This window comes from Rhipicephalus microplus, chromosome 3, assembly GCF_043290135.1.
Source record: "Rhipicephalus microplus isolate Deutch F79 chromosome 3, USDA_Rmic, whole genome shotgun sequence".
In the NCBI taxonomy this organism is placed as follows: domain Eukaryota; kingdom Metazoa; phylum Arthropoda; class Arachnida; order Ixodida; family Ixodidae; genus Rhipicephalus; species Rhipicephalus microplus.
Genome location: NC_134702.1, coordinates 243,661,838 through 243,689,558, shown reverse-complemented (window position 1 = coordinate 243,689,558; position 27,721 = coordinate 243,661,838). Strand labels below are relative to the sequence as shown.

Below are 27,721 nucleotides of genomic sequence, written 5' to 3'. Positions count from 1 at the left end.
ACGTGCAACCTCACATGATCAGCTTTTTTGCAGAGTACTCGAGCTCACAAGTACGGGGTGGCCTAACTTTACGGACGATGCGGAGCTCAAACCTTTCTTCGACAGGAGGACACAGCTTACCACACACCAAGGCTGTCTCCTGTGGGGAATGCGTATAGTGGTGCCTGCAAAGCTGCGGTCTCTGGGGCTACAAGAACTTCACGACGGTCATCCAGGTATTGTGCGATCCAAAGAGTTGGCCCACAGCTATGTTTGGTGGCCTTCAATTGACGCGGATCTCGAGTCTTATGTCAAAGGATGCAAACCTTACCAGGAGCAGCATATTGCTCCTAACATTGCTCATCTGCACCCATGGTCGTGGCCAACATCCCCTCGGAAGCGAGTACACATCAATTTTGCTGGGCCTTTTCGGCATCGCACGTTTCTAGTTGTGGTTGATGCACATTCTAAATGGCCAGAGGTGTGCATCATGAAAAACACTACTAGCACGGCAACCATCGATCGTCTTCGTGAAATTTTTAGCTGTTTCGGTTATCCGGCAACGATCGTGTCGGACAACGGCCCACAATTTAAGTCTGCCGAGATCCAGACGTTCGTTCAAGAGATAGGAGCGCGCCACGTCACAACAGCGCCTTATCACCTAAGTTCGAATGGCTTGGCAGAACGTTTCGTTCAGTCCCTAAAGACGACCGTGAAGAAAGATTTAAATGCTGGAAACCTGCAGGCTAGCCTTGGCAGCTTCTTGCTTGTTTATCGGAATACACCCCACGCTACCACGAAAGAAGCGCCAGCTAACCTTATGTTTCGGTCACCGTCTTCGTTCCAAATCGGACATTCTCAAGCCAGAATTAAAAGAATTAGTTCGCCACCAGCAATTAATTCAGTCCAGTCTATGCAGCTTCAAAGCCCGACAGTTAGCTGTAGGCGACGGTGTTCTTGTTTAAAATTATAGGGGACCACCCAGATGGCTTCAGGGTACTGTAGTGCGGCAGAAAGGACCTGTTTCGTATGCCATAAAGTACACACGCCACGGGGCCTGGCCGTGTAGCATAGTCACCAAAATCAGCTTTTCTTGGGTTCAGCTGACGTCTCCGATGGTGAGGAGAACAAAGAAACCTTCTGGGAGTTCTCGGATGCCAGTGCGGAGACTGCTACGGTAGCGCCCGCCGCCTCCGAGACAGCACCATCAGTACGAAGATATCCAGTACGCAGTCGACGAGCGCCCGATCGCTACACGCCACCTTAATGTTGTGTAACTGTAGCTCTCCACAATTTAAGTGGGAGGAAATGTCATGTATGCGATAGCGCCATGTATTGTCGATAGAGTGGCCAGCCCAGCTGCCAGTAATCATGTGACCCGACTGCGATCGGTATAAAGCTGCATGTCTAGGCTGCCGCCCTGCCTCACCCTTTTCATTTGCTGTTGTACTGTCGTACTTGCGACAATATATAGCAATAAATCGTTTTGCTACTCTATGTTCGTCTCCGAAGTTGGACATCACAAATACCGTTCAAAAGTGGTGCTGCCTTAGTACCAGATTGTGATACAGGTGCTTCACCTAACAGTGCTTCGATAACATCTGGTGAGCAGTTTGTTCCTCTCGGTGGTTTTGCCAGGTTATATAATGACTTTCAGTCAACAGTAACAAGATACTCTGACACGGTAGGATGATCATTACAACCTGATGCCTGCCTTATCATGTCAAAAAGATTTTCTAGTTTGTCCTGACTTAGACGTGATGTGAAGAGCTAGTTGTAACCAGCAGTGGAATTAGGATAAGATAGCAGGTATAACGTACTTCTGATCGTAACCCTTCAGTGCTTTGGTGCTTGTGTTTGAGGCCATTATTCGAATAAGTCGATTCAATCGCTTGATGAATTCATCTGTTGGTTGCACATTTGTATACACGGAATCTATACACTTCCTATGCACATAGAGCCCTTTGACCGCTTGATCCCCAAAAAGTAGGAGCGCTAAATCTATTCTCAAATTTTCGAAAGCATTCGGCTTCAGGTGTGCATTCATTATGTTCGGCATAGCTTTTAGTGTGACATTTTCATGGTGGGACTCCCAAGCTCTTTCGATAATGCCACAGTGAACGCGGCCAGACGGAGTCGGGTAACCCGCAGATAAAAAAACCATTGCGCAAATTTTTCAGAAGATGCGGAAATTCTGAGACAAAGAAAAGCTGTCTTTAGGGGTCCAGAGGGTGCTTCGTGCTGCTTCTCAGATGACTAGCAGAACCTATTAAAACATATATTTTGTACATTAGTTAAGTACAAAATTATTCAAAAACAGAGCTTTTAAAAAGCCAGCGTCAGATGGACACTATTTAGGCTAAACTACAGAATTTTAACGTTAAGTAATAGAGCAGCACATTTAATCACTGCAGCAGCAGTACATGAAATTTCAGATTTTGAATATATTGGTAAGAAAATAAAGGAATACACCATTGTTTGCTAATAAATTATTTCGACCTACAATTCATACACATTTTAAGCGCTTCTATATTTGAGGCGCTTAAAATCAAGAGAGCTTCTTGGATGACTACTGGCAGAATTCGAGTAACTAAAGCATTGCTTTTAAGCTGTCCACTGCCTGGCTGACATTACTAATAAAAAATGATGTTAAGAATTTGCTCATCGCGTATGCCAAAGATCTGCCACATGCTTTTGTTCCAGCTGGCGCCGTCAGAAGTCACGGAGGCGACATACAAGCCCGCTTGTTCAGCCAAATGGTGCATTCGACTATAATTTTTGCAAGTGTGGCTGCCTTAACACTGCCTCTTGAGGAAAACACGCCAAGTATTTGTGCCCAGCTCCCTAAAGAAATGGGCGAGACCAATGATGATCTAGGATTACAGTGTTGATGGTGTTATATTTTTGACAGCAAACTTTTTAAACAACTTACCAGTGTAGGGCTGAAACAGCAAAACCATCCCATCGTCTGCAAGCACACCCTTGTAAATACTGGTTTTGTAGTCCCCCAAATCCACGAAGCCCGCGATATCACCTGAATTATTAAAAAAATACATTACACCTCATGCAGCACGTAGGCTGTGAAAATGGTGCAAGTGAAATACAATCTTACTTTTCAATGTGCATTATCGAAATAATGTGAAGTTAGAACAATGTAACGGTAGTAATAGAGCGGAGCTCACCAGCTGCCTTCACGTTGAGATGTTCCGAAAGTTTAACCTCGTCCACAAGCAGGCCCCATGACCACTGAAGGTGTCCATGCTTTTGGTCTTTTCGCTTAAAGCCTCAAATACTAGCGTTCTATCCAAAGCCATCCTTGAATCGGTGCAGATACTTCTGCAAGCGAATTCTTCCAAGCAGAACCATAATACTTTGCTTCCGAATATGCTCGTAGAGCTTTGGGCTCCACATTCTCATTAGCAAGCATTCAACAACCGATTCATCATCATAGGTCATGCCTTTGAGAGTCTTTCGTCTTGCAGTCAGAAAACAAGTTCTCACAGCTAGCTGTTCTTTCTTCGGGAGTGACTGTATATTAGCCTCTAGAGCTTCTTCTTTCAGTGCATTGTTTCGATCCTTCATTTGAGTCACTTGCTGCTGAACATTGGCCAAGCTCTTTTGTGTCCTTCTCAAAGCACGAGAAAGTTTCTTGCACTTAGTTTTGTCAGGGCACAGATCTGTCGTCTTTTTTCTCCTGTACATGTTGTTCTGCGATAGCTTTCGTAAACATTTCCATTGGAAGCACGACTTTGCTTTTCCATCACTAGTCAGCAAGCACTTCTCTGCAAAGTGAATACCTTTGTATGAAGTGTACCTGCCTGCAACAGATATCATGCCACATCTATTGCAGAGGTCAGGCAGAGCAACTTTTTTGATGAGTGGCTCTGCCATATGGCGGGCTGTGAGCAAGTGCTTTTCCTTTTTCTTTCCTCGGTAGTAAACTGTAGCAACTACAGTGCCGCGCTCTCGCGAAGGTTTTCCAAAAGTCAACATTCTATCGATGTAAAGTTTTGAAAAGTCACCAGCTTCGTTCTCGCAACAGACGCTTAGCATATAGATGCACACGAAAATGCTTGCGCCAGTGTGCCGTTCATTTATCTTCGTAAAGTCGTGATCAGTTACTTGTCAAAATCACGACAAACTCTTTTGCCGATGCATGTAGCGTGAAGACTTCTTCTCCTTATTAGCACGTTCTTGGTGTTGTTCCGTGCAAAGATTCTACATATATTACATATCCCAGCAACAAAACAAAGGTTTTTAGGTCAGTGCCCTTGGCTGTCGTTTTTCAATCGACCCACACATATCCATGCAGATCATAGTCCAGCGCTGTTTTTGCCATCGTAATCATCTACCAACCAGCCGAGTTTCCGGCATTCCAAACAAACAATCGTAAACCACGAGGCAAGCACGTTATGGCACGAACTCGCAACAGTCTTGTGTGTTTAAGTGGTAACGTGATCGAAAATTCGGTTTCGGCTGAAGTGCGAGGCGATGAATGCGATAGCAACAAATTGGAATGCCACGCGAGGAATAGCAAGCAGATTGAAGCGCATTGCTCACGCGCATATGACGCACAAAAACAACATGCACGGGACAAGAGCGAACTAACCACGTTGACAGTTTGACGCCTAAACGCTGCACAAACAAAAAAACACGACGCACAAAACGTACTCACACGTACAGACGAGTGCGAACAAGTGTTACAGTAGTTACTTCGCTGCGTTTGAAAAACGGGCTCTTTTCGCAAACGGGGACTCTGCAGCCAGTGAATGGACGTTTATAAGTTCGGTAACTTGGACGCAATCATTCCGGTTAAAGCCCAGGACATACAATGCTCTCGCGAGATAAGCGCACGCGCCTATGTTGTGTACCCCCTCGGGACAAAGTACACGTGGGAGACGAGGGTGCGTTGTGACGAGCGGGACGCCAAGGGCACCCTTTGTGCCATCACGCTTATAATGCTGAGAACGTGCAGATACTACTTCCCAAATTGGCGTAACGCCGGGCCAGCCCTCCGCCTCTTCAGGCCCGCACTCCGCAGTCCCTGCCGGCGCCGTTGAAGCTCACTACACCGGGCAAGCGCGCAGGGCTAGCACGCTGAACAAAACGGACAGCGCGATCACAGGTGCCCCTAGACGCACCCGTCGCAAACTAACTCACTTGGTTGTTTCCGCCACCGAGCGCAACAGACGCTCTCCCCACCCACTCGCTACACTACCGCATTCATGAGAGCCAGCCGCGAGATCAGGCGCATGTTAATTTCGGTTCCCTTTGTATGGAGCTTCGCTCATCGGTTTTATTTGTACATAAAACAAGTGTTAGTTTGTTAATTTCTTTCTCTAAAGACTTTTATTATTATTATATTGGTACATGCGCTGCACGTGATGACGACGCAAAAACCAGCCGAGACTATTAAAATTGCTATCACATTGAAACAGCAGCTGGGACTGTAGTAGTCAGCTGAGACGCGCTCGCCAATCGTCGGCAGCGTGACCCAGCAGCCAGAAACTTTGCTTTGTGTAGCGGTCATGGTAGTTCTCTGCACTCTCTCGAAGCTCTTCATCTGTGTGGCGCTGAGCGTAAGAAGTCTTGAGCTAAACATGTACACTAAATAGTTGTACGAAGCTGTGCAACTCATGCGAATCGCAGACGCTGTGTCCTTGCAGCTCCGCCGAGGTCGAGCACTCCAGTGACCTCGGTGTCCGACTACAGCACGAGCCACACAGTACCGGCGATCAAGTGGCTCCAAACGGATAAGGTCGCCTCCGTTCTACCTCAAGTTCTTGCAGACGCTGCAGCCTCAACAGAAGCGTCTTCCACTCCTGTCCATCGGTTGGTTTTACTTGGCTTAACAACAAATTGGTGACCCATTTGTATTGTGATAGATATGTATGAGTTTCACTTGAAACACGCTTTACGAGCCTGACTTGTTGTTTGGTTGTGTCTTTTTGAGAGGTACCGGCATGTCCTTGAAAGAACAGCGCGTTTAATGGATGGTTGATCAAAAGTAGGCGTCCGTCAGGTCTTAGAAAGTGTTACCGTACAATGGTCATTGTGAAAATACATACAGAAGGCTGGTCTTTTACTTGAATTGTTTATCCTACGAAACAAAGAGCTCTGCGTTCTGTTGTAGACCTTTTATCTAGCGCCTGCATTTCACGTGTACTATTTAAATATAAAAAAGGTGAAAATCTCGTGCTCTACTAATACGCCTCATTTATGTCATTTATAAGTTTGCTACTGTAAAAGCTAGACTGTGTTTGTGTAAGTAGTGGAGCTAATCTAAGGACACAATCATTACTCTCATATATTATTACTCAGAACACCACTATGTCATGTGATCGCGAACTATGACTTCGAACCAGTAGCTGGTTGATTGCTTAACTTCAAGATTTGTTAGTTAAGTGTGCTCACTCTCTAAAACATCTACTTTCATTATCCTTTGTTAACTGTGTTCGAATACACCTTTGTATAACCCTTTTTATTATGGTACATATCATGGGTACAGATCATTTAAAGTATGACTAAATATATTTCGCATTTGCCGTCTTGTATCCGCGATGAACCCGGGGATGTGGGGTGTTTTCAGGCTGCTCAATGCAGCCATTGTCCACCGTTGAAACCACTTCGTAATTCTAAGTGCTTCACAAGCAAATTCAAACTAAAAAACCATCCCAGAAGTCTGTTGATTTTACACCACGGCTGCATGCTTTAAGAGGTTCGATAAAGTGGCCCTCATAGTGTTTTGCTACTACAGAAAGCACGCTGACACAAGCGCCGATGTTGTTTATCAGATGAATTGAAACACCGTTTATATTCAGACCTAGAAAGCCGGCTTATGCGTTTGGGGCCCACAGTCTACTTAAAAAAAAGTATACCAGACTCTTTTCGGATAGTTTTGATTTCACCCGTATACGACCCTCTTCAGACAGACAGGGTCACTCTCTTGGTGGATCAGAGTCAGCGCGCTCTAGAAGAGTGCCCTAGCCGACCCTCTTAGGAAGTATGAAATGACTCTATCGCGAAGGATCACACTGCTACTTCTTGGGGAGTCAGGCGACTCTTGCCAGTGGCGCTCCTACGTAGGTCAAGTGACTCCACGGCAATTTTAAGCTACTCTATTGACCCATGTTCTATTTTGCGCGACTACTGCTGGAAATAGTGAAGCATTTTTTTAACCAACAATACAGTAACATTTTTCGTGGCAGCCAGCAACTGCATAAAAATTGTAGTTTAAATTTATCATTATTTATAACATTTGCGTAAAACAATTTCCAGCAGAGTAATACAAAAAGACCAATAAAATGGTGTGTGAATTTCAATGAGGTTATTTTCATTTACATGCTTCTATTTGTAGAGCCAGCTAAAATAGGTGTGATGTACGTATTAAAGTCAAGTCGCGCAAAATAAGCTGCAGACATGAGCGTTAGGGTTCCATGTTTATTCCCTTTGATTATAAATAAACCAATGTCATGATGGATGAAGGAATCAAACTTGTGGCTTGCTGGCTTGCTATGTTGCTGCTCATGTTCAGCATGAGCCACCATGAAAAAGGGAACCTGGAAAGGGAAACGTTATATCAAGTTGAGAAACAGAATTGTAAAAAGTTGGCAAAACCTACAAAGTAAGGAATTTTACCTGACATAAAGCAGGCTCACAACACAACAACAAATGCAAACCACCACTGTAAACCAGCATATTCGGATGAAGCAAGGTCTTTTCTCAATAATATTGAAAATACGGGTTTTTCGAGCCCTTTAAAAAGTACCCTCCCCCACTTCCGTCCGCCGTACCGAAAAATAGCCCTGGCTCCGGGCCGAGAGGATGATCTGCTCATGTGTGGGCTGTTAAGTACAAAAGCCGACGTCGTAGACTCGGTGGTGCAATTTTGAGGGGGCCACGCGCACTAGCACCAGCCCAGAGAGGACTATGGCAGCGCCCAGGATACGTTCAGTGAAACTGTGTATAGACACTGGTAGGCACGGGTCAGAGCAATGTTTTGGTAAATAGCTTTGCTTCGGCAAATCGCGCTCTTTTGGTAAATCCGAATAAGGCTTCGTCATATTTCGACAACCAAGCCCATTCTCTGGCAGTAAGGGGCACGCTGTGATTGATTATTGACTGCGGGATTTACAAACGCAACCTGCCCTCAAATTAAAAAAAAATTGGTTTGAGCGCAAACGCACGACACATTCCCGTACACACACACCGAGGCATCTAACACGCCCAGCGCTGAACAGGGGCGCTATATTATTACCATATTTGTTCATGCTTTTATTCTGATGTGACTTGTTGATGCACTTTGGAAGTGTCCTTCGTGTCCTTTTTGTGTCGGTGTCGTCGTTCTGTTCTCGCGCTATAACTATCGTGATTTCATACCAATTAGCCCAAGCTGCCACACTTGTTGATGCAGTTACGAATGGGAACGAGGAAACTGTTTATGTACCGATCAAAGCATTTGCTGCTTCCGGAAAGTAATTTTCTTCTAAAAGGATATACCATCATCGCTGCTCTGTCGAAGCTGATCGATCGATTGATATGGGGGGTTTAACGTCCCAAAACCACCATTTGATTATGAGAGACGCCGTAGTGGAGGGCTCCGGAAATTTCGACCACCTGGGGTTCTTTAACGTGCACCCAAATCTGAGGACACGGGCCTACAACATTTCCGCCTCCATAGGAAATGCAGCCACCATAGCCGGGATTCGAACCCGTCACCTGCGGGTCAGCAGCCGACCTGTCGAAGCTGTTGCGAGTCAATGAGTGTGATGAGTGGTTTTTGATGTTTGAGTTTTTCCGTACTGAAAGGCCAAAAAATCTTTCCGCTTTAGTCTATGACAAACCTGATCAGCCTTATGGTTAGTTCGAGCCATAGCGGCAGCTTGAAAAATGGCCAAGAATAAAGCAGTGGACTCGAGCTCAGTAGGAAGCTCAGCTTTTAAGCTTGCCCTACAACTTCCCTTACAACATCAGAAGGTTAAATACCATGGCTGTTAGCACAATGGAGGCTTAATCGATTTAGTTCGTTGGTTTTCACTCAACTTAAATTGTCCTCTTCAACTCTAAATTCAACTCGGACAGCATAGAAGCACACACGTGCAGCGCTTCTTATTTCCACTTCTTTTTTCTCAGCAAGTATGAGCTCAGAGAGAAGTATACGCATACAAACTACTGAACACCATTACGCTGCAAGTGGAAATATTTCATTAAACTCATAATCCCTCTCGCCAGCGGCTATATGTAGGCGCTGCCTATGTGAATGAGAGCTAGCCTACCTGAATTACATTTAAAGGAGATGTTCTCCGTCTTCGTGACGTCATATATCAAGCAGCGATTTTGTGGCCCACAGAAAATTTTAAATGCCGACGAACCAGTGGCAAACAATATGCCATATCGAAAATAGTTTATTATCTTATTTTTTATGTGGTCGTGCGTAAGTGGGCATTTTCCCGTCATTTGTTGCCTCGCGTAACAAGCTGGTGCTGTGTGCATGACAAAGAGTGTTCACACCAATATTCCCTCAAGACTCCCCTCAAGCTACTCAGTGCAACTTTTTTGCCTGGTCTCCTCACAACGTTGTTGTGCAATAAACTCAGTTCAATTCAATATACAGCTAACGACAAATTTGAAAGGAAGCAACGAGAGATAGTTTGACGTTATAATCACCCATATTTTGTTCTTCAAAGGAAAGTTTTGTTTATATCGCTTGTATCAACTTACGCAGGTGCCTGGAGCCCGTTAAGAACTTTTCATACAAATACCCTGAATGTAAAAAATGTACTGTGCCTCCAACTTCTCAAGTTATACATTAAAAAAGCCTGAGAAGTTGATAATAAGTTAAATACAGTAATATAAGTAAGCATGGCGCACAGAATCAAACGATTTCTAAAAGTCCAGAAATATGCAGTCCGTCTGCTCCCCGAGGTCAAATGAGCGAAAAAGATCTTGACTGAATTGATTGAGTTCTGTTGAACAAGACCAGTTAGAAATTCATCATGAGATTCAGTACAAAAAACTGTTACTTTCTAGATGATTCACTTTAACGCTCTATACTATGTGTTCCAATATTTTGCTCCACATGCTCGTTACAGAAATGGGCCTGTAGTTGGAGACAATATATTTAGGGCCAACCCTATGTATCGGAACCACATTCGCGACTTCCCATTCAATAGGTAAACAAGAAGAACGCAATTATTTTTAAAGCATTATAACAAGGTAGTGGGCAATTGCATCAGAGCAAGCTTTTAGTACATAAGAGGGTATATCATCCGGGCCATTTGCAGAAGCCTTTACTTTGTCAAGCAACTCAAGTATACCAACATGTTTTATCACCAGCTTCGGCGTAGGTTTAAGGATATTGCCCGGAATAGACGGCACATCTCTTTGACAAAGATGCGTAACATAAGCCTGAAAATAGCGATTGAAAGCAGAAGCTTTATCGGGGTCATCAATTAAAAGTAGACCGCCATCGTTTATGCTTGGGATGCCAATTGATTCCTTGCCGATTGCTTTTAAACACTTTAAATTTCTTTCGGGTTATTTTGTAACTTTGGGCCTGATGCTAAAAATATTTTCCCTTGGCAATCTTGTTTTTTGTTTTTATAAATTTTTCAATTGACTTTAGCACCATGATTACACGAGGATTGCGTTGCAACTATAAGAATTCAGGAGACGATGTCTCTTGTTGATCATTCAGAAAGTTACATCAAAAAGTTATATCATTCGCTTGACTTCTGGAGTAACCCAAGGTTTATCAATACGTTGTTTCACAGACAAACGTTTACTTGGAACATGTTTGTCTACCGTCTGCTTTAGTGTGAAGAAAAATGTATCCAATAGGGTGTTGAAATCTGTGCTAAATGATTGAATTCTTGCAGAAAAATGGCAAGCTCATTTGATAAAGAAGCATAATTTCCATCACCAAAGCTATATCTTCCTTAATCGATGATGCGCACAAGAAAAAGGGACTATCTGAAAGTGAGCCACAATACACTCTAGGTCACTAATCCCAAGAATAACAGTGGTATCATGCACGAGCGATGGCTGATATATAAAAAAAGCAGATCTAAGCTGAAAAAACTATTTTGAGTCCACATCTACTAGGCTCAGTAACAAACTGATACAAGTCATTGACAATGATTGCCTCATGAAACGCCTTATATAGGGCAGAGGAATTACCAAGGATAGGTTTGTTGTCAACCCACCTAACATTGGGCATATTTAAATCGCCGCCTATAAGATTTGGGTGCACGTTAAAGAACCCCAGGTGGTCGAAATTTCCGGAGCCCTCCACTACGGCGTCTCTCATAATCATATGGTGGTTTTGGGACGTTAAACCCCACAAATCAAATCAAATCAAATCAATCGCCGCCTATAAGATAGTCATTGTTTATTGTAGAGAGAAACTTGGAAATGGACCTGAATGTCAGGCGATACGCAGGCAGGGAGGGGTACGGTAAAAGGAACTAAATGTCAGAGACTGTCCCGTTGTAAAATTGATATTGCACCAAACTGACTCAGAACAGTCGGATGGCGTTGACACAGGAGACGACTGTAAGCATGAATCAACAAGAAGAAAGACACCAGCACCATGTGCATCGCGATCAGAACGGTAGATGTGAAAACCAGGGGGGGGGGGGGAAACCTCTGCGCTATCAACAGATTCTTCGAGCCAGGATACCGTGCCTAAAATTACGTAAGGTGTGACTGAAAAGGTTAGAGAAGAAAAGTAATCGGTCATGTTTTTTATGCTTCGGTAGTTAACGTCCAAAATGGTGAGTTCGGAAACGGGATGAGTAGAACGCCTTCTGTCGACATACAGCTCGGAGGAAGCATCTTTCGGGCACCGCCCCCTTTGCTATTTTTTGCCATTCAATAACGATATCCTGCATGTTATCATACTGAAGCACTTTTTTATGAACAAGGAGCTTATTGTTTCGAAGCTAGAAAGGGCATTTCAGCATTCTTGCATGTTTCAAATGTTTAGATCGTGCAAGCCTGATGTCCGGGCTGAAATCCTCACGAATAGCGAAGTTAGTGCCCTCAAGCTTATTACCACGAGATAAGATGCATTCCTTATCTTTGAAGTTAAGTAACTTATTAATTAATTGATTGATCAAATCCCGGCCGACACAGCCGGGATTTGATCCCGCGACCTGCGGGTCAGCAGCCGAGTACCTCAGCCACTAGACCACCGTGGCGTGGCGAAGTAACTTAATAATGGCAGGCTGGTTTTTCCTTTCGTTGAATCTACCAAGCCCAAGACAGCGTTATATATTTACCGCAGTAATCTGTTCACTCAGTTGCCTTCGTTAGAAAGATAGAACTTTCTCCTCCGACTCGGGCTATGTTTCATTGTTTGTGTCAACTTGGCCAAAAATGATTAGGTTGTTTCTTCTGGATCGGTTGCTCGGACTATCGAGCGACGCCGTAAGCTTCACCACGTCTTGACGAAGGGCATCAAGAACGCATTCACTGCCGGCTGGGGGTGAACGCGTGATGGGAAGCGATTGTTATTCGGAGACACGATTCTCTAAAGAATCGAACCTAGAGTTGACAATTTCCTGAAATTTCTTGATTGCAGCTATATCTTGTGATATATTTTTTTGACCCTAATTAACTGAGTAACCATTTGAGTTACTGAATTCGATTCAGCACCCGCTGAGTCAGAATCACCAGTCTCTTCGGCAAAGAACAAACCAAGAAGACGAGTGTTAGCCTGGTTTAACTTAGGAGGCCCCGGATTAAACTCTACATCACCGGACAAAAGAAGCTGGCTAACGCAGACTATAATGCCAGAGCAAAAATACAGAATATCAGAGGTACTATCGCACTCAGTATAAGATGCAGCGTGCTCGGCCACGCATGGCGTGATGTAAGGTTGTACAGTAGCGCCGATCGTGACATACTTTCCAGTTATTGGGAGAGAGCTTGGCTTAAGGCTGGTGCACACCAGCGACTAGCAGGGGTTGCGCGACCGATTGCGACAGTCGCAAACAGTCGCGAACTGTCGTAAACGTTTGCAAAGCGACTGCTTTGGCTAGTCGCTGCCTGACCGATTTTGCAGTCGCGCGACTGCTGTCGCGAAGCTGCTGGAACCAATCAGCGACGCTCAATTTTTGTTTTTTTTTTGTTTTTTTTCCTTTATTGCGCTGGTTTTCTGTCGCCAGATACAAACGAGTGCGTTCCTCTGGATTATGGCACCATAGCCACTACGGAATACTTGGCTTAAAGATGGCGGGGCGCAGCACCTCGAGCAAAGTGTCGAATTTGTGTGGCGGCATTCGCAAGAAGCTAAACACTGCCAAAGTAAAGAGAAAATAAATTGTGCACTATCTTTCCCCGTATTCAGAATCGTTTTTTTTCTTCAACTTGACTTTGTACCGCCTTCAATGCAGCGCACTTGGAACACGTTTGCGCTTCATGCCTTGGCAACAACTTAAGGCACCACGTTCGAGACGCGTTTGTGCTGCATTGGAGGCTTTGGCAAGTCAAGATAAATTCAAGAGCGTTTCTGAATACGTACGACTCTTGGAAATACTCCTCGTCATCTCGGCGCAGCTCGGGAGGTAGGTAGCTTGCATGGCCGGCCAACTCTCACGATCGAAGGGACGGTCACACCCACCACCAGCTTTTTCCTTTGGGGGCATCTGTGCTGCCAGTGCTGACACCATAGCACAGCGCACCAGCACCATGACATTCTCTTATTCTTCGCTTGAATCGAACTCCTTGACGCCGTTGAGAACGCTGTGCGAGAACAGACGAAAACAATAAATGTGGCGCGCTCGGTTTGCTCCGCTCTCTCAGCTGGCAGCGATAAGCTGATTGGTGCCGGTCTGCGGAGTTCTCGCCGATAACGATATTCGGACGTGACTCTCCAGTTCCGGTCACTCGCATGCAGCCTCTGCCGGAGTGAACATCAGTTCCTTTCTGGTCACCAGTCGCGAATGGTCGCGCGACCACTGCTAGTCGCCGGTGTGCACCAACCTCTATCCTGCAAATGTACATCGCCCCCACACTCTTGCTTTCACGCTCGCCCTTTTTATTTGGAAGAAGGTTCTGCGCTTCGTTTTGCCCGCTGATTCTGCGTTTACTAAAAAATATTTAGCACAATGCAGTGACTTCACTGCCCACCAGACGTGTCGTGCGAATCTTATCAAAGCTTGAGCGTTAACTTCGTGCAAGAATGGGTATAAAGGTGCTGTTTTACTTTAGTTGGGTACTTTCAGCTCGCATTTAGCTTCTCGAAGAAATAGAGAGCCGGCGACGACTCGGACTGCGCAGTATTTTGAGTAATAATCTTTAGCAGAGCTGTGCTGCCAATGCTCCTGGCTTTCCAAAATAATTGTGTGGTCATCTAAATAGAGCAAAGCACTGCTAGAATAAAAAAGGTAACTGATATTCAAGTGAGAACAAAAGCTGTGCTGCTTTTTTTTATGCTTGTCTAATATCCATTAGGTGCTGCTCGAAATGGCGAAGCAAAGTCAATTTCTGGCAGTCAATGAAAATGAAAACAGAATAATACCACGAGTAGTGTAAAAAGGCAGAATTGTACACAAAAATAAAACAAAATGAAGTTACACTGACATGCATAATATAAGAAGCTAGTACATGCGAATTTCTATTCCAGCCAGTAACTTCGTTGATGGTGCTTGGCTGCGGAACTAATGCTGAACGGCTGCTGGTGAACCGATCACGCGTCGTCTCTGATAGTATTAAGATGTGAGATTGCAGGTGAAGGGAAAGGAAAGCAGATGAAGCGGTCACCACGCCTTAGTAGCGGCTCATGCACGGCAGTCTCATTCTGCTTTCTGGATGGTAGAGACGCACACAAATTGTCATTTAAACTGTGTTCATTTTGGAGGCGTATTCATTCTTTTTCGACAGCGTTCCATAGCATATTGGCGGACGAACTGTTGTTACGAAGTGCGACGCCAACATGGTCCAGAAGGCGCCACTGCTCCGACACTCGCCGCTGCCAAGGTCACTGGCTGTTGGGGTAGCGTGTGTTTCTCAGCTCGCGACTGCTTTTGCGCAGAGCTGATCGATGAGCTGACAAGACGATGGTGAGTTGAGGCAAGGTTTATGTACAGCATAGAAATAGAGGCATTACATATTCGGCAATGGGACCGACAGCTTAGGGACTGGAAGAGCCAAGATGTCTTCTCTTCGGCACATACGTCGGCTTTTCTCTCTGATGCATACGTCGGCTTCTCTCTCTGACGCATAGGTGGGCTGCTTGTCGACACGCCACTTTGTTTTTTTATAGGCCCCAGGTCGTCCATAACGTCACCAGCGTCCAATCAGAAGCGCCGCTGGCCATCGTGTCAAATTCCTCCAGTCAAGAACCGCCGCTGGGTTGCGTCATGATCCTCAAATTCCCAGCCGCTGCGCTGGGTTGCACCCAAGGACGAGTGATGTCGCCACGCATTGCGTACGACTCGCCAGACTGGTGGGCGCCGATTGCTTCATTGAGCTCGTGGGCTGAGGGAGCTCACCGTGCGTTGCGTAAGACAGACTGGTGCCGCCACTTGATGAAGTCGTTAAGTTGATGAAGTCAGACAGGCTCGCTCGCTGGCCTTGACACAGTTTGCCTTTGCAGAGGCATTGACGTTTGCTGTGGACTCCCAGGCGTAACACTGTGTAACCCTCTTTTACACAACCTGATCTTCATTCTGCCCCATACAGCCTCGATGATGTTGAGGTCTGCCCCTTTGGGGACCCAATTCAGTTACCGCACCCCTCGCATGTTCAAGAGCTGTTCAACAACCTTTGCAGTAGGAACAGAAGACAAGTCTTGCTGAAACAGGAAGTTCCCGTCAGGAAAAAACCCGTTCAACGCGTAAGGTATCATGACATCAGGAAGTTTCAGAATAGCACACCGCTAACCCTCGCGGTACTGTTGCTGCGAGGTCGCATGCTTCGTGACGCGAGCCGCCGTACGCGTTCGTGGCGCGGCCGCAGAAAATCAGAAATAGCAGGCGGCGTGTGCAGCCCACAAACGCTGTTGTAGAGGCTATGTGAACTTTCTGTGAATATGAGTTTGTGGGGCAGCTAAAGTGCCTAGATTATTCCCTAGGAGGCGCAAACGTTATTCTAAAATCATATGTTGCCCGCTGTCCCCACAACGCCTACACTGCCTACAAACGTTATTCTAAAGCTCCCTATAATCGAGAATGTCGCAGTACTTTACCTATGTGAGGTGTTCCTCAATGCAACGCAAAACACCAAGTGCATCACGGGACATAGCGCCCCAAACATTCACAGCCGTGCATCCGTTCGATGCTACTTCTTGCGCGTAGCGTGCATTGACAAGGCGCCACACACGGTGCTTTTGGCCCCAGCGTGTGGTGAACGTGGACCCGTAAAAAAAGTGCTGTTTTCCAGTCATGCGTGATCCAGGTGACGTGTACTTTTGCGAAGTTAAGACCTGTTAGACAAGGCGAGGCGCGGCTTCTGGGCCACAACGTGGCTCTTCAGTTTACCTTCTGCTAGCCGTCGTTTTATGGTCTATGCTCTTGCAGACACTCTAGCAGCCGCACCGGTCACTTTGTCACTACTGAAGAGGCTTGCCTTCGCGGTGTCGCGGATGTCGGCGTCCTGAGCAGCAGTCGTTGCACGAAGGTGCCGTTTATGTCGAGCGTCGCTGATGCGGATTTCTTTCTTATAAGCTTGGATGATGCGATTTTCGGTCTTATTAGACCTCCCCGTCACCCTGCTATTCGGCGTTTAGTGTATTGCTTCTGGGACAATTCAGCCATCAGCAGGGGCTCACTGTTAGGCACTCGGGACATTTTCCAATGTGATGAAGCTGCTCAGTGTTCTACCGTGCGCGCTAGACAAAGCCACTTTCAAGTAATATGGTAGGCGGCGCATTTGTCTGGAATTCCCAATTGAATATAATGAAGCACACAAAAAGAGCAAGGCTAGATATCGCGTGTTTTGCGAAGCTCGGCTTGTCGAGCACAAAATATGGTCTTCAAGACACGGTGGAAGTAATCGATTTGAAGCTGATATCACCGCACACACTAAATAAAAATAACCTGAAATAACCTCAAAAACTGAGTAAACCTCTTGTCCTCTAGCACACTACCTTTCCTGATTTTTTTAATCCCCTACTAGTCGAAGTAAATATTTACTCTCGTGCTCACTGAGTTTTTCAACGTAAGAAGGGTTGTAATTATTTACCCCAATGAGGCTTTGAGCGAGTATAGAGGCAATAAATTTTTACTGCCTTCGCAAGGTTTTTGAGGTGATTTCTATGAGTTATTTCAGGTGGTAAAATATGAGTGTTGACGGGTGCATTCGCTCACAGTCGACAAATTTATTAAATACCAAATGACGGCAGAATTTATGGCACACAAATTAACATACAAATAAACATGCACACACAACAAATGCAGAATAAAACACCACTCGAAGCAACAGCATGGGTTACTCATCTGCACGTCGACAATCCGGTATATATAGGCAAGACTTTTCGACCGGCCGTGTAGTACTGGTAGGAGAGCTGTGTTTTCACATCGATTAACAATAACAATTAAAAGTGCAAGCGTAAACTTAAGGTTGGCTGCAGGTCGCTAGTAGCCACACCGGCTTTTTATTATAAACCCACCCGATCTCACCCTTTTGGTAATCCCATGCTGGCACATTGGCCTATTGGCCTCACCATTGGTGCGGTCAATATGGTGCGGCCAACCAGTGGTGCGGCCAAAATTAGCACTGCTGTTAGACAAGTCCACAAAATATACCTATTTACACACGAACCACGGCAGCTCAATGATTTTCATTGAGCGGTGATGCACAAATACAGTAGCAGCACGTATTTATGATAACGGGCGTACAAAGAGTGGTGCACGCCTGCATACAAGCTTCTTACACATGGCGTACTAAGCCTTTTCGAGGAGCACGGCTGTGCGATGAAACACAGCTCGCGATCACAGAATACATATCCTGTGTGAATTTCGTCATCATTTCAGACACAAATGAGCACGTTTCAGCTATCTTCGGAGTCTTATGGGGAATGGGCGATTTATGTATTTTCAACGAAAGAGACGGACCACCATCCGGGTTTTGTTCGAGCTCTCCGGCAGGTGCTCGTTGGTTCTGTCGGCATCGTCTCGGCTCTCGGTTTCGCGCTACTTGTTTGAGAACAGTTGGTGCATCAGGCGGACAATGCGGGCAGCACTTTACTCCAGAAGACATCGTATTCTGTGGAACAAAATATATGCGATGCTTCTTTCACATGCCTCGGCAACACTCCCACTGGTCACTGGCGGCCGCGGCTCGGTGCCGACGACATAGTGAAGCGTTTTGCTTATCGCTTCTGCAGGAAGCAACCACAGACGATGACACCAGCTTGATTTTGTTACCACTGGCAGATCTTTGTGGTTTGGCACAGAAGCGAGGTATCCGCGACGTGCAGGGTCAGAGGTGCTCAAAAGCACACGGTTGCTCGATGATGCAGGAAACACGTGAGAACCGTCAGCTCAAAGAGACACACAGATCCCGAGCTTCTTGCACCTTAGAAGTGTAGCAGCTTGGGCTACTTGGTATGGCGTCATGATAGTTATAGCGCGAGAACAAAACGACGACACAGAGACAAGAAGGACACTAAGGACACGAGCGCTAACTTCCAACTGAGTTCATTGCGCAGAGCGCGAAAATATATAGAGAAGACAGTAACCCTGTGACAAAAAAACCATAAGCACAAAGAGCAAAACATGAGTAAGGAAAAAACAAAAGCACACAAAAAAGACAAAGAAAAGTCTATCAGGAAACAAAACAGAAAAGTAATGGTTACTTTCTCCTCTATATATTTTCGCGCTCTGTGCAATAAACTCAGTTGAACGTTAGTGCTTGTGTCCTTCTTGTCTGTGTGTCGTCGTTTTGTTTTCGCGCTATTACTATTGTCTTCTTGCACAGTCTGTCTTCAGGGCCACCGCAGAGCAAAAGCCAACAATTTGCGAAAATATGGAGGACAACTTTCTACAACAGCTTCTCTTTTTTTTGGAGAACCCCCCCTCCTTTTTTTTTCATCCACAGAATGCTGTCTTCGCTCATTGTGCTTATGATGTCCCCAGTTGATTGATATATGAGGTTTAACGTCCCAAAACCACCGTATGATTTTGAGTAGAGGGCTCCGGAAATTTTTACCACGTGGGGCTCTTTAACGCGCACCAAAATCTGAGCCCACGAGCCTACAACATTTCCGCCTCCATTGGGAATGCAGCCGCCCCTGCCGGGATTCGAACCCGCGACCTGCGGGTCAGCAGCCGAGTACCATGCCCCCAGTTCCAGTGAAAGTGCGTTGACAGGAGGTCAGTCATAAGGGACGATGATGCCAACAAAAATGGCCCCGTGTCTGCATGTTAGGCTGCAAATGTACTCGAAAGACGATAATCTTGCGTCCGGTGAGAGTGAACAAAACATTCATTTAATGTTCCGTGCAAGAAAATCGGTGAATAGTATTCTGGAGGCGCTACGTTGGAGTGCCTCGAGCGTGCAGCGGAGGTGAACGAGCGCATCGAGGATGGATGGATGGATGGATGGATGAATGGATTGATTGATATGGCTGTACCCTTTAGATCGGGTGGTGGCTAGCGCCAGCAAGCCGTAATACTTAGTGGACCAAAAGCTAGATTATTTTTTTTGCCTTTAAATAGTGAGTTTGTGGACTCATATTTCGCAGTGAAGGGTTTAATTTTCATTCGTGGCTTGACTTTAGCCACCAATCAGATAACCCCCTTCTAGTTAATTCTACCCACTTAAAGTCTATTTTGCCCCCCCCCCCCCTGTCCCTAAACCCCAGTGCTTTGAGAAAGACTGCGCCATCATCCTGAACTATAGGGTGAAGCCCTTTATAGAACATTATGAAGTGTTCGGCAGTTTCCTTTTCCTCTCCACGCGCACTGCATACCCTGTCTACCCCTTCGTATTTGCCCGATATGTCTTGGTTCGCAATACTCCCGTACTGGTCTCTACTACCCCGAGTATTATCATAGATCCTTTCCTTGGCAATTTGCTTCTTAAAAGTTCGATAGATTTCTAGTGCGGACTTCTTAATTATGGCAATTCTCCACGTATCCGTCTCAGCTTCCTTCACCTTCTTCTTAACCGATAATTTTTTTTTGGTTTGGCCCCCTGCTGTTTTGGTGCATACCGTGCCTGTTTTCTAGGCACAGTATGCACGAGCGCCATCTGGCATTTATCTTAGAAAACGAAGGAAGGATCGCGCGTCTGCGGAGAAAGATGCGTGCCATTCTCGAAGGCGATAAGGTTTAGAACGCAAAGTGACGGACAGGGGCCACCACCGTGTCACTTTATCACACGTTGGTAACACTTTCGTTTTTGAGCATCATAATGCACTGCCGATGATTGATATGTGGGGTTTAACGTCCCAAAACCACTATATGATTATGAGAGACGCCATAGTGGAGGGCTCCGGAAATTTAGACCACCTGGGTTTCTTTAACGTGTAATGCACTGCCAGTGCAGCGTGTTTAACACAAACAAAACATTCACGTGTTGTTATGGCACCTCAGATATACGCAATGATTGCTTTTATTTGACAATCACACAAGTATGAACGCTAAACCTTGAGCATAATTGGTGGGTGCTGTGAATAGGGTCGGCCGTTTGAGGTATCGTTAGGAGTGGACAAACAGACAATATACAGACAGACAGACCAAAACTTTTCCGTCAAAGGTCCCCAAGAAAGACTATCGTCTTTACAAAAACATTTGTGGTCCTCGCGTACCTTCAGGATTCACTGAGAGCGTCACTCGTGGGGTATGAGGCAAAAGCCGCCGAAGCAGGTGCATTTCGCAGTGACGTGGTAATAAACTTTTAAACGTAGGTTAAAAATCACGTGATAGAAAAATTTTTACGTGGTAAAACTGGATCTTGACATCCTTTTACTACGTGCCTCAGAGGTGGTGGTAGAACTATGTCATGTACCACCTTTTACTCCCACGCGAGGTGGTAATTTGATTTGATTGATTTGTGGGGTTTAACGTCCCAAAACCACCATTTGAATATGAGAGACGCTGTAGTGAAGGGCTTGGGAAATTTTGACCACCTGGGGTTCTTTAACGTGCACCCAAATCTGAGTACACGGGCCTACAACATTTCCACCTCCATCGGAAATGCAGCCGCCGCAGCCGAAGGTGGTAATTTTAAATGCGAGAGAGTTTTCAGAGGTCTTGAGCTGCAAAAATCCCAAACTCAGATAGTTTTTGCTTACAGTGCAGGGCCAAACGAGGGCGAGCGTGAAAGCAAATAGGGGCGATGTGCATTCGAACTAACAGCCAAACCGTCTCCCGATAACTCGAAAATATGCCATGATCGGCGCTACAGTACAACATGGCAGCGCACACGGCCACTCGCTCACGGGGTGTAGCTTATTCTGAGCGCGATAGTACAAGGCAAACTGTGTGGGCGAGACAACAGCAGGCAGGAAGCGATTATCGGAACGAACGCACTTCGCACTCGGAAGGTAAAATACCTGCGTAAAAAGCAGAAAATGGTTCAGCATTCCGCCAGCGCTGCTGTTAACTCGTTCACTGAAGAAGGGAAGCGTCGTGAATGTCCTTATACGCCCTGCCGACGATGTCACTGATTCAGGTGGGCCGACGAGTGGAGCAGTCGGGAAGTCGTCATCATAAATGATGGCGCGTGAAACATCAGCTGACGAGGCGATGATCAGGCCCGAACTATCTCCAGTGAAAGCAAAGATAGGGCCGTTCATGCCACCAAGACGCAAGCTGTACACTCGCCAAAACTCAGTCAGGCGGTTCGCTCTATTGCTTTTCGGGCGATTAAATTCGGATGAGTCGATGACAGGGTTGGCGAAGCAGGCCAAACACTGTGTAAAAAGCAGAAAACGGTTCAGCATTCCGTCAGCGCTGCTGTGAACTCGTCCACCTGTGAAAACCCATACTGTAAAAAAATTCAAATTTACTTTGCGCTTTTTGAAAGAGACACATTTTAGGGTGCTATGCAGGATGACCCGATTTCACGGGATGATTCGAGGATGCAGGATAACTCGGAGCTTTGACCCGAGCATAGCTCCGAGCACGCTCTGCGGCGGCCATGGCATAAAGACAGTGCGGAGAGCGTGACAGCAGCGTTGATGAAAATAGCTACAGAAACGCGCGTGGCGTTGGAAACACGTGTGAGACATTTACAGCGGTCATGATCGAAACACCGTGTGCGAAAACGTCAGCGCCTCCATTCATGATGATTTGTGGGGTTTAACGTCCCAAAACCACCATATGGTTATGAGAGACGCCGTAGTGGAGGGCTCTGGAAATTTTGACCACCTGGGGTTCTTTAACGTGCAGCGCCTCCATTCAGTCAACATTTTAACAGTGGAGCGATGTCAACCAGATTGTCGCGCTATATTCTGCCAACTCCACACGCGCCTCCTACAGGCATGTTCCTGGGTGTATGTCCTCTTTCGCACATGTTATTTTGTTCCCCCTACAGTATGGAAATTTCTGATCTCGAAGGCAGGAAGGGTGCACACACAGCGTGCTGCTCGTTTCGCTTCTATCAAATGTTGCATACAAATATTAGGACAGGTTGTCGACCAGGGCGCTCGCATCATGGCAGCAGCTTGGCCGTGATTGGATACGCCGTGAACGCAGTGAAACTGAATGCGAGACCTCGTCGTCACTTGATGATATCGCTTTTGCTTCTGCGTGCGTGTGTGCAAAGTCTGCGTGATAAAGCTGATATATTGATCGGGCCTCTCGACGTGACCACTGCTCCTCGGCAAGAGCTAACGTGGTCAGCGCACCTGATATTCGCCGTGGGCGTCTGTCAATCCAGCTGACTGACGCGTGAATTCGAATGCAAACATGTTGATTTTGAGAAGGCCCCATGTTCAGCTCATGACTAAAGCGTTTAATGCGGTACATATTTTGTGGCAGCTTGTTTGCATATAAAATAACTTGGTGAGCTTGGATTATATGTGAAAGGCTAGAGCCGTAAAGAAGCTTGTGATAATTTAGCTTCTTGCACCTTTTTAAGTTGGTTACCTACTAATGTTTTTGGTCAGCTTGGAAGTAAAGATTGCATCAGCTCTGTCTTAGATTTGATTGTATTAACTAAGGGTTCACGACCATAACACTAAGTTGTTTTGTCATCACCGTTAATGTTTCAAATATAAGATAGTTATTCAGGCGCAATTAGAAATACCTTTATCAATACGCAGCTAATTAAGGTAATCTTCAGTGGCAGGATAGTAATTGCCGTCTTAATAGTGAAGGCGAATAAGCATGGTTTTACTTAGCGTGCTCATGATTATCATCGCTCTAATTCGCATGGTTTAGTTAGCTCAAAAAATAGCGCGCTTTAGCTAGCCCAGTCCTAGCTTTACGTGGCTTCATTAGCGTGGTCTTCTAAAGATGTGGCGCAATTACCTCAAACTTTGCATGAGTTGGTGTTTCAATAAGATCTTTGCATGTCCTGACCTAACTAGCCAAGTATTCGCCACTTTCACCGCCTAGAGAGGACGCTTGTGTAAGTCCAACATGGCTGTCGTTTGGGTGATTGTGCAGCCGGCGCCCGCCGCCGGTGTGCCCGTGTCTTGGAAGTGCGTAGTATTTTCGGCTGCTGCCACCATGTTGTCGAGACTTTGCTTAGAAGGCCATTGACTCTAGCCTGTAATATATAGCGCACTGCGAGTTCAGAAACGCTTGTCTGCTGTACTGTTGAAAGACAAGAAATTCTTAACGCCGGGAACATCATTTGCTGTGGTGCGAATGATAGCACGTACAGCTTTATGAACACTATCTAAGTATTGTGCCTGCTGACTTGCCAACCGCGGAAATAACACAAGAGCAGTGCTTTTAAATAAGGATCAACGAAACGTGTAAGATGAGTTCACGTTGAGCACTGTCTTATTTATTCGTACGGACGGGGGTTGTATTTTTTTTCGATGGGAATTCTCGCCGATTTCGCGTGTGTGAGTGCCACCTATGGAAGTGTAGTTACCTTTTTCTTTATCCTCAGGTAGTACAGAAACACCTGTTGTTCACTAGGCCCGAACGCTGCGTGAATGGCTGCGCACTTCAGAGGTTTAGTGCGTCTGAGGCATGTCGCACGGAAGCAAAAGTGGTGCAGGTATATAACATCCTGGCGCTCTCGCTTCGTGTCCTATGTATTTTATTTTCGATGCAAGGCTACTAAAGGATCAGTGGTGCTCTAAATAGCTCAACCATCCACTCGCATGGCCTACCTAACAGTGAGTCATGACGTCGGTGTTGGGACCATATAGTCGCTTAGCACGGCAGAAACGCTGCTTTAATGCGCTTTTAAACAAAAGCCACTTGGTTGTATTTACGATTTGAAGCGCGATAAATGTGCATAGTAAAGAACGCGAGAAAATTAGGTACATCTGGAGCTTGTGGAGCGGCCACGAGCACGCTATGAACCTAGCATGTAGAGATGTTTTACATGACACAGATATCATGATTATCATGTTTGGACGTGGCATTCCTCTTCGGCGTCCGTTTGTGTCCCGTAATACCCCATTTGGTATATAAAAAAAGCTAGTGAAACCCGTGGCTAGTGAAACCTGTGGCGGCTGCATTTCCGATGGAGGCGGAAACATTGTAGGCTCGGGTACTCAGATTTGGGTTCACGTTAAAGAACCCCAGGTGGTCGAAATTCCCTGAGCCCTCTACTACGGCGTCTCTCATAATCATATGGTAGTTTTGGAACGTTGCACTCCACAAATCAATCAATCATCAAGCTAGCGAAACGACCGCGAGGGCAGCATGAGAGTGGCAGGTAATCATTACTTAGATGACATACATGTCACGATTTCCATGTTAGGGTCTGTCGCTTATGTTCTCCATGTGGTCATATCATAGCATACCGTTTTTGAAATGTCATGCGAACGAAACCACCGCAAGAGCAGCAAGACTATGAAATGTAAATCATGAAATTCATGACATAGATAAAAAATTCAATCATAACATAGATGTCATAATTTTCGCGTTATGAGTAGATAGATAGATAGATAGATGGATAGATAGATAGATAAACATATAGATATATATAGATAAATAGATAGATAGATAGATAGAAAGATAGATAGATAGATAGATAGATAGATAAATAGGTAGATAGATAGATAGATACAGTCCAATTCCCTGAAGTTCTCTAAGAAATGCTTCGCATTTAAAAGCACGTCAGGGGAGCCGAAGTGCATAAAAGTTCTAGTGCGTGGCGCACTGCCCTTTCAATACTAATAGACTGCAGCGCCGCCGCTATGGTCGACGCGAAAGGCATCAGGCGATGAGGCGCGTTCGCGCCACTGAACCATTCAGCTCAAGCGCCACCCTACTTTACTCCCGGCGTGTACTCTGGGTTTGAGTGGAGGAGTGGAGAGCGCTAGTGACACTGCGGTGTCGCTCACTCCTGCTGCGCGATATCTATTTTACATGCGAAGGAGCACTTTGACTAGCCTGTGTCCGTTCGTGTCTCTGTGCCAACGCACCGCACCACGTTGCCAAGTAGGTCACGCCTCCCCTCGCACTGTGAGGTGACGTCACTCTCTACCTCGCGGACCGCGACAGCCAGAGTGACGTGGTCCAAAGTGGGTTATCTCCGCGCATCACGCACTAATCATCACTGACTTCGTGGATATGTGGTGATTTTTTCTTTCTTATATTACGTCTTTCAGTATCGCGTAACTTAGGATGATCATCTGATGAATATATCTAACTTCATTTTAGTATTCATACGAAATATATACACTGATATGCATAGTATTTAGCGCCACTATCTTTTTCTTATGCGCAAAGCTTCCGGTACACGGAGGTTATTCCAGTTGAATGTACAAACGCTGCTAGCACAGAATCATGACTTGCAGAAGTGCACAGCAGTGTGACATGAGTAAACTTGCGGAAGGAGAAGCTACCGGGCCTGTTCTGGTACAACCGTCTCCATGGGCGCTGGACAGTGACCGAGATTTTATGAGGAAGCCTTCGATACAGAAGCCCGGCCGATTTTCGAGCGATGGGACATCGAAGACACTAGAGAATGAAGACGGCGCTGCTAGAGAACCTATGGTGAGTCAATTGACGACAGAACGAGAGGGCAACCTACGTGGATCTGAGTCTGCGACGTCTTGAAGAAAACAGCTTCTATCAGTGCTTACCAGAGCATCCCATGAGTCTTTTCTTTTTTTCATCTAGGAATATTTATTATCGGTGAAAAAAGCAAAAAAAGGAAAAAGAAATAGGCAGCGCAAGAAACATTCCTGTGTGTAACGTGAAAAATATGTTAAAGGAAAATACAGAAATAGACGACTGACAGCTAGTTCGTTGTTTTTTTTTTGTTTTTCGCACCTAGTATATTATTGTGTTCGCCATGCATTAAGCACTCGCAACGCTTTGAAGGAGATGCACAGAAGCACCCTTGCTCCGCATTAGAATCTTATTAGGGATAGTAGCGCTTATTCTTCATGTCTGGTGTGTTTCATGCTGGCCGAATCAGGCATTGTATCTCAAGAATGCCGTATAAGAATAGTTTCTGAAGCTGAAACGTGTATTGTGGGCCTCCCTGAATATCAATTGCTGAGTCCTGTGTGAAGGCAATCATTGTTAACAAAACTAGCGGTATAAAGTGTTACAGAGCCAGGATACCTATATAAATACGTTGTGCCATTAAAACGCAGGGTCATTGGTTCAAATTTATGTGTAAGGTGTTGACGCGGAACGTTTCGTTGCCATAATCAGAGACGGATATATACGCTGAGAGTACATGAAATTGTAGCTTTCGCACTAGTCAGTATTGCTGCTTTGTCAATGAAATATGCCTTTTACATCAGTTAAGTGTGAAACCATAATTTCTTTTGTTTTGATGTACCGCTTACTCATTAAGCTGCAGTCATACGTAGCTCAGACACAATGCTCATGCGAGTGATGTGCAAGTATATAAAATGCTCCCACAATTATTCCATATTTGGTCTTTCGGCTGAGAAAGCATTTTTCGAGCTGTTGCGTTCACTGAAAAATTAGAGTGAACAGTGAGTAATGCTACGCGTATATTTGTAATACCAGCGCTTTTCAGGGCGTGCTTCGTGAAAACGATAATAAAGCATACAAAAAGCGCAACTTTGCAACAAGTGGGAACTTCAAGCAAATCCTCGAAGTTTCCGTATGCAGAAACTCCCGTCTACCTAAGTGCCCCGAGTGACACTTTGGCGGCACGCTGCTCCTAAATGAATCGGAAGCGCGCATTGTAAATGATATATTAGCGAAGGTGAGGCCAGTACAAAAATATTCCTTATTTCAGGCTACGCTATTAACCTTCAAAGTAATGTTATCCTAAACAGCCTCCTGAATAAACCCCAGGGACCAATGCGATGAAAAAGCTCACTGTTTAAATGTGCCTTAGTATGCCCAGGGCTGCCGTGGCTGTAGGCTGCCTGGAGACCGCATTACTTCCTATTGTTTGGATGAGGAGGAGAACAGTGATTGGTTTAATATAAAAGAAAGCACTATACATATATTAATGAAAACAACGGTCCAATGAAAGTAAAGGTTTATAGAAATGGAGAAAGTCAGCAAATGTGGCCACATCAAATAAGATATATTCTTAAACTCAAAATGTGGGTCATTTCTAAATGAAATTTGGTGCCACAATTCCAACATGGCAATACTAGTCTTTAAAATGAGAGAAATATTGCTATCGATTTTAAAATTTACTTTTTCTTTCACCGTTG

The 27,721-nt window shown here is 45.4% G+C and overlaps 1 protein-coding gene across 5 annotated transcripts in view; it reads left to right on the top strand.

Annotated features, from left to right (window-relative positions):
- Window positions 1-27,721, top strand: part of LOC119162457 (uncharacterized) — a 202,953-nt gene that overhangs the window by 158,727 nt on the left and 16,505 nt on the right. For all 5 annotated transcript variants that reach the window (XM_075890871.1, XM_075890868.1, XM_075890870.1 and 2 more), the window contains 2 exons: window positions 5,646-5,811; window positions 25,865-26,063. In XM_075890871.1, the coding sequence (XP_075746986.1) occupies window positions 5,646-5,811; window positions 25,865-26,063 (365 nt within the window). The remainder of the gene's footprint in view (window positions 1-5,645; window positions 5,812-25,864; window positions 26,064-27,721) is intronic.